Source organism: Humulus lupulus, chromosome 8, assembly GCF_963169125.1.
Source record: "Humulus lupulus chromosome 8, drHumLupu1.1, whole genome shotgun sequence".
Lineage (NCBI taxonomy): Eukaryota > Viridiplantae > Streptophyta > Magnoliopsida > Rosales > Cannabaceae > Humulus > Humulus lupulus.
The window spans coordinates 89,207,174-89,215,274 of NC_084800.1; the positions used below are offsets into that span (position 1 = coordinate 89,207,174).

The window sequence follows — 8,101 nt, forward strand, 5'->3', positions numbered from 1 at the left end:
TCTTCAAGTGGACGAAGGTTTTGAGAATTCAATTCTTTCCTTTAGGATATATAACATTTTGATTATGTTTAATGAAGTTCTAATTGCTGAGAAATATGGTTCATCAAGACTAGTTCTCCTAAAAATCAAATAAGTGATCAATAACATTAGAGAGATAATAAAATAAAAAAGAAAGACTTTTTTTAACAAAAAAAATAGAGTTACTATTAAAAGTTAAAAATAAAATAAAATAGATTTAATTGTATTTTACTAGGGCTTATATATATGGTTTTTTTTTTAAAAAAAAAAAGAAAACTATAGTAGTTTTGTTTAATATTTTTTATAGGATAATATAATATAAGAGCATCAGCAATGGGTTGCCAAAAATGTTGTTTATATTAATGTGGGTCTCAAAATCAACAAAATACTATATATTCAACCCTATTTTTTGGCAATGTCGTTGCTTTGTTTTTCCTTTTCTCAAGATTGACATGGTAGCCAACACTGTAGATGCTATAAGAGCATCTGCAGTGCAAGCCATCTTTTTGTTGCCAAAAGTACATAAATTATATTAAAGTATTATTAATTTTTTAAAAGCAGGCAACGTTGCCATGCAGTGGCTACATCTCTGACCACAACATATAAAAGTCTCACTTGGTAATGCCATGTTGACATTTTATCTGACATATATGGTGAAGCCACTTCTGTGGCTACCACCGTTGTAGATGCTCTAAGTAGCTAATATAGAAAACAATTAAGCTGCAAGAACTAATTAAGCTTTATGATTATATTAATCCAAAACACAAGTAACTAGGACTGAGATTATTTTTGGAGAGGATTGAGAAAAAAAAAGTTTGAGTATTATACACATTAAGTTTATGATTAATCCATCTTTTTTGATGCTTTGAGAGAAGTTAGTCTTTGGGATTTTGTGTATCTTAAATCCACGGTTGGTATAATGCCTGTTTGAGTGCCATCGCTATCATTATCGATCTCCCCTTCTATACTCAATCCTTCTATTCTTGCTGCTATCGATTCCCCCTTATACCTTCCATCTACACATACATATATACATATATAAAACACAAAATACATAAAACCAATCTGTCAAAATTTTAACATTACGAAGTAATGATCTTAAATGAAACTCAAGTCTTCACGTTTATACCATTTAATTAATTTTAACTGTTTATTTTGTTATTATTTTTTCTTGTAAATATGTATATATATATATATAGTTTAATTATTTGGTTTCTGCATACAAGTCTTCACTTATATCCCACTTTCTTTTTCTTTTATATTCGATACCCGGCCTAATAATAAATCCTAAACAAATAGAGTGACTTACGTACTAGTTTCCATTAAATATATACAAATATATACATTTATTCATATAAAAGTGGATAGTGGTATAATACATTTGTAATATTGATTATATATATATATATTTATGTAGATAATTATACCTGCGGGTGTGGTGGAGAAGAACCAAAGAATAAAAGCACAAAGAATGAGAACAAGAGGAATAAGATGGACGGCATTTTCAGCCAACTTGAGACGAGCCCTCTCTTTCTTGGCCATGTCAGCGAGTTGCATATCATACAGCGGAAGCTGCTGATCGCCGTCCTCAAAAGACGACGTCGTTCTCATCGACGGAGGCGACTGAACCGAGTTATACTCATCCGAAACCCGGTTCCAACTTGCAGATCTATACATCCTATTATTGAGGTTAATTAATTAATTAATGAGTATTTTTCCTTGTAGTGAGAAACGATATTATAAGATAGAGATGGAGTTTGATGATGATGAAAATGTAGGAGTAGGAGTAACAGTGTTTGTTTGAGAGAGAAAATAAAGTAGTGATGAGGGTGGAGAGTAAAAGGTGGCTGTAAATTGGGAGATTTTGTTGATTACATTGACTGTCCTCTTCTGTTTTGCCTTTATTATAATTACGAACGTGTTTAGTTCATTTAACTAATTGTCTCCACAAATTCACACTTATTAATTATCCTTTACATCATCTCATTTTGTTACCATATTTCGATCCATGATCATATTCATCGGCATATTTTTAAAATACAAATTATTAATGATGAAATATAAATAAACTTAATTTTAAATAATAGGGATTTTTTTTATTTCTTTATATACATACAACATGATATGATCCATTTTTTCTTATGTTAAACATGTAGTGTAAATTAGTTTGGAATATGTCGAACATCCCACTTGAAATGCGGGCACGAGTCGATGTGGCATTTTCTAATTGTCTTATGAAAATATTTTCTATCACAACAATTTTTCTTAGTATTTATATATAAAATAAAATTATGAGTATAAATATATTAGTGATGATTAAATATTAATAATGCCTAGGTACGCTAGTCTTATTAGCTTGCTCGTACTTAGTATGTATCAACTCAAGTATAATTAATAATTATATAATGTGAACTTACACTTGATTGCCGCACCTAATAATATTTTGTTGACGTAATGATATGTGTTCAATCTCTATCATACAATTATAAGTGATTTGGACCATACTTAAAATTATCTATAACTAAAATTAAATATGCATTATTGTGTTTAAAAAATGTGTGCAATTTAAATATGTTTCTTGCATTACTCTATATTTATTAATTGTATCGTGCTCGACTTATAACATGCAGTTTTATGGTCTTTTTTATTATTATTATTATTAGTAGTAGTAGTAGTAGTAATAGTAGTAATAGAGTAATTAGTGTCAAAACTCTCTCATCTTTACATTAATTCTTATATCCTTAACTCTCAATTCTTTTTTTCCATGGTGAAACCTCCCAATCCACGGTTTCGTTAGTAAATCTAAGGTCTCCGTTTGTTGTGACTGTTAACTATCAATAAGGAGCCACCTCACTATCTAAACTAATCATGTTATAATTTTTTTAAATTAAAATAAATAAATGAATATATTTAAATTAATTCAAAATAAAAAAATATTTTAATTTAAAAATAGATTAATTAATATTTAAAAAATACATTAAAAAACTAATTCTTAATTTTTTTTTTTCTTTTTCTTCTTTCCTTCTTCTTATTCTTCTTCTTCTAGAAGCCCTAGCCGCCTACCCATTCCCTCTTTCTTTATATCATCTCGCACTCTCTAACTCCCTCTTCACATCTCAACTTCAACGACTACAACCTCCAATCCCCTTCGATCTTCAACTTCGACAGAGGCTGCAGACCGCAACAAGATTGCCTCGTCTTCGACGGAACTAGGAGCTTTTCACCTATGATCTTTGCCTACAGGTAGTTGTCGGAGCAGCTGGGAAACTCTTACTTTCGGTTTGCTTCAGATCTGGTTTTTCTCGCGAAGCCATCCCCGGTTGAACTGTGCAGCTGCTCTTCGTTGTTACCCCTGTTTTTGTCGTATTTCAGGTGGAAGAAGTCATCTCAATGGCGAGTGAGTTTGAGTTTGAGATTGGGATTGGGATTGGGATTGGGATTTTGTTGCTGCCCCTATTTTTGTTGTATTTCAAGTGGAAGATACCATATTCACCTATTGATTTACTGGGTTTGATTTTGGAGTTGAGAAGTTGCAAGAAGAAGAAGAAGAAGAAGAAGGAGGCTGGGGTTGGGGTTGGGGATGGGGTTGGGTCACGTTGGGTTGCGCAAGACAGGGCAAAGGCCTGCGAATGAAGAAGAAAGAGAGAAAAATTTAGGGTTTAGATTTTAATTTTTAATATTTTTTAATTTTAATTAATCTATTTTAAATTGAAATGATTTTTTTAATTTAAAAAAATTATGACATGACATTAGTTTAGATGGTCAGGGGGCTTTGCGTTCGTAGTTAACAACCACAACAAACAGAGACCTTAGATTTGTTAACGGAACCATGGATTTGGCAGTTTCACTGGTAAGAAAAAATTAAGAATTAAGTGCATAAAAATATAAAGATAAGAAAGTTTTGTCGCTAATTACTCTTATTATTATTATTATTATTATTATATATTTACATGTTTCTCCTCCACTCTTGTTTCTCTCTGTCGGCTGAGACTGAGAGTATAAATAGAGAAAAATGAGAAACACTTGAAGAAGAAAAAAAATGGCTTGGTAGGTTGTGGTTATTGCTAAGCAACGAGAGAGGTGGGCCTCTCCGCCTCTCTATTGTGTTCTTGGGCCTCTCCGCCTCTCTATTATGTTCTTGGACCAAAAAATTCTTGAAAATGTATTTTGTAATATTTGGTAAAACACGAAAGTATAATAGTTTTATTAAAACTACATAAAATGCAAGTAGGTATTTAAGCAAAACAAAATATGTAAAATGATATAGAGCGTTTCCTTATAAAAATATGATCAATTAATTAAAAAACAAAAAACGTAAATTATATAAAAAAAAAAAAGGGGTAAATTAATATTATTATATTTTAGGACTAATTATCATCAATGTGGATAATTAGTTATGGTATTGCTAACTATAGTTTGATTTTTATTTATTTATTGAAGGAACATGACTTGGGGTTTCGTAATGAAGGGCTCGCCCAATATGTCAAAATCAAATTCAAATTTAAATTCATAGAAGGAATTGGAGGTTGGGAGGTGTTAAACTGCTCTATGTACACCAATAATGAATAACTTGATCTCTAGATCTTCCGACTCCCCCCACCCACCTACACACCAACACAAGAAATTTTACCCAATTTATTCACATATAAATATGACTAAAATTATATATAAAAGTAGGTAATCACCTGCCTTCGTTATCACGACTCTTACGAAACACAGAACAATGTTAGGGTAGACTTTTTCCCATATAGTTCGATTAATGAATATTGGTTTTTTTGTTTTTGTTAGGTAATAATAAGTTCATACTTTGTTGGTCTCAAAAGTAATTTAAAAAATGATATATAATACACAACAAATGATTAGATACTGAAAAACGCAAGTCATTCTTTCTGTACGTTGAAGTTAGGTGATCTAATACAAGCAATCCTCAATGTATAAATGGAGATAGCGATGTGGGTAGTCTCTACAAACTTTGTGAATTATCTCTCTTATTATTTCATGATCTCCAAATATCGAAAACGAACCGTTAACATTATGAATCAAAAGACGTTGCTTCTGGTTTATGCGTTTCTTATGTTTGGGTCTGCCATAATAACATGTAGAGCAACTACATACACGGTGGGAGATACTTCTGGGTGGGATATAAGTTCCAATCTTGACTCGTGGACTAATGACAAGACATTCAACGTTGGCGATGTTCTTGGTGAGTACATTATTATTTTTATGTTGAATATGTATATATGTATATATATAGTTTGAATTCTAATTAGCTAAATCGTTCGTCCTGTTAAATTAAGACTCCGCATGTACGAAATATTACATAAATATGGATATATGATGTAATGTTAAAAAAGAAATAGCAGAAATTATTCATTCATTTTACAAATATGCTCTTACTAAAAAAAAAAAAAAATTAAAACTCGCAAGTTTTTTTTTTACTACAAATATGTCATCTATAGTCGGAATTAAAATAAAATGATCAGGACTAGTGAAAAACTAATGATTTTGAATTAAAATCACTTTTAAAGATAAGCATATTATTACTTAAAATAGTATATATATATAGATAAAGTGTTGAATAAATTCAGCAAGTCATATATCAAGTATATTCGACACAAATCATCGAGTGAGAGGAAATATTTTTAGCATATATATAAATATATATAAGTGCACTGTTACTACTTTAATATTAATTATTAAATTAAGATTAATAGTTCATATTTATAGTTATTAATTAATATTTTTAAAAAAATATTTTAATTTTTTCAAATTTTTAGAAAGATTATCTAATGAAAAACGTATATTTATTATAAAAAATATAATATTATAATTTTTTTATTTTTAAAATGCATGTTAATTTCTAAATATAGCTAGTGTCTCTTGTTGGAAACAACATTAATTATGACAAAAAACAACTAAATTCAAAATTAATATGGAAAAAAATATTTAACTATTGGTGACTTACTATACCAAGTCATTATGTTGTCATATCATCATAATTGTTAGTACTTATTTATAAGTAGTAATAATTGTTAGTACTTATTTATAAGTAGTAACCACTAAGAAGTCTTCCATACATATATTTCCTTGAATTAATTCATCATGAGACTGATTGACAATTAAACTATAGCTTTATGTACATCAAAATTTAATACATGTTTAGAATTAAAGAATTCTTTATAATAAATTTGTTCATCCATGAGTTAAATTTGGCAGTGTTCCAGTACTCATCAACCCACAGTGTAAGTGAAGTGGCAAAAGAAAACTTCGAGAGTTGCAATACGACAAACGTTTTGAATGCATACTCAGCAGGAAACACAACAATCACATTGAAGAAACCTGGCAACATGTACTTTGTGTGTGGTAACAAGTTACATTGCCTAGGAGGGATGAAGATTCAATTGAACGTACGTGAGAATAATCAAGCTTACGCACCAACTGCCTCACCTCAGGCCACCCCGCTCGACCCATCTGATCTCCCCAACCCTTCTTCCAAGGCCAATAATAATAACATTCCTACTACTTCATCAGCTTCTACTGCCTTTTCACATATTGCTCTAACTCATACTGTTACACTACTAGCTTTTCTACCTCTTCTACTTTCCATGCTATGAAAAATTAATTATATACTGGTCTTGATTATAATTACACCTTTCCTTACATTGTCAATTTTGTATTATTATATTTGTACTAATTCACTTGTTGAATACGGATAATAATTATTATTATTTCTTTATTTTAAGAAAAATACAGTTAGCAAACGAATTAGTTATTATTACTAGTTATACCTGCCAGAAGTCAATGCCCCTTCAGAGATGTAAATGGTTTATATCTTTCTTTTAACTTGTTTTTATTTATTCTTATTATTTATTTGGATCATGTCTGTTTTGATAAATTATTTTTTGGACTCAATATTTTATAAAATAAATTTAATAAACTCTGAAATCCAATTTTGATAAACAAAAAAATTAAATGTAACAATAGAATTATTAGACTGAATGATTATTATATATAAGGCATATAAACTTTTATATATAGATAGGGTTTATTTTTGTTTGTGATAGTTTTTACTTTGGGGCACTAGAAAAAGAGAAATTTGAGTTTTTTAATTAGTATTTGGATTTATGTTTTAAAAGAGTTTTTTTTTCCATCAAAAAGATTTTGAAATAGTTTGGTAAGTACAATATGAAAGCTCTTACAAAATAATATTTGTCAATTTTATCAACAAAAAAAAAAAATAACAACAATAATAAATTTTTCTTTTACAATGATAAAAAATAAGAAAAAGATAATAATATAAACAAAATTAACCATATGCATAAAAATGAATATTTAATTTATTACATAATTATATATAAAAAAAATACGTATGCTAGTTCAGCTGCGATTTATCATGAATAACTCTCATTTTGGTCTCATCTCTTGTTAAGTTAATATTTGGTTAATCACTATTTACAAAATCATCATTTGCTTCATCACAAGACAGGAACTTCATGTCATTAATGGTCTTCATCCTAATAAAATTATATAAAGTCATTGAAGCGATAACAATAGATACTTATTTATCAAACTTATAATTTGACATTCGATGCAAAATTTCCAATCATGCTATCCACATACCAAAACAACGTTCAATAACACTGCACAACGATGAAAGAGCTTGGTTAGATACTTCTTTAGAGCCACTAGGTTGACTACCTTGTTGAAATTGAAGAAGATGGTCTCTTTGCCCTTTATATGGAGCTAAACAACATTTTCATATTTGGATACCCTGCATCAACTATGTAATACATACCTGCAATTAAAAAGTAATCATATCCAAAGCAAGCATACTCATTTTTTCCAATATATTTGAAAATTGTCTACTACAGTTTCACCAGGTCTTAAAATCTTCATAAACATACTGGCTGACTCTTATAGTCTCACACATTTACTAGAACTTAGCGTGTAACTTCCCAATCTATCACACAGTTTACAAAAATATGTTTTTCAATTTGAAATATCTCATGATATCTTCAACTATTTCCAGCCAGTGTGAGGTGAATTTCTAGATGGTTCCTTAACCAAAAAATTATTATGATAA

General features: G+C 29.4%; 2 protein-coding genes across 2 annotated transcripts; one reads left to right on the forward strand and one right to left on the reverse strand.

Annotated features, from left to right (window-relative positions):
- Positions 1-861: 861 nt before the first annotated feature.
- LOC133795793 (uncharacterized) lies at positions 862-1,911 on the reverse strand. Its single transcript, XM_062233254.1, has 2 exons — positions 1,446-1,911; positions 862-1,034 (listed from the first exon to the last, which is right to left on the reverse strand). The coding sequence occupies exons 1-2, from the start codon at positions 1,693-1,695 to the stop codon at positions 862-864; spliced, it is 423 nt and encodes a 140-aa protein (XP_062089238.1). The 5' UTR covers positions 1,696-1,911.
- Positions 1,912-4,935: 3,024 nt separating this feature from the next.
- Positions 4,936-6,740, forward strand: LOC133793948 (blue copper protein). Its single transcript, XM_062231171.1, has 2 exons — positions 4,936-5,221; positions 6,235-6,740. Exons 1-2 carry the CDS (start codon positions 4,957-4,959, stop codon positions 6,630-6,632), a joined length of 663 nt encoding a protein of 220 aa, XP_062087155.1. The 5' UTR covers positions 4,936-4,956; the 3' UTR covers positions 6,633-6,740.
- Positions 6,741-8,101: the final 1,361 nt, after the last annotated feature.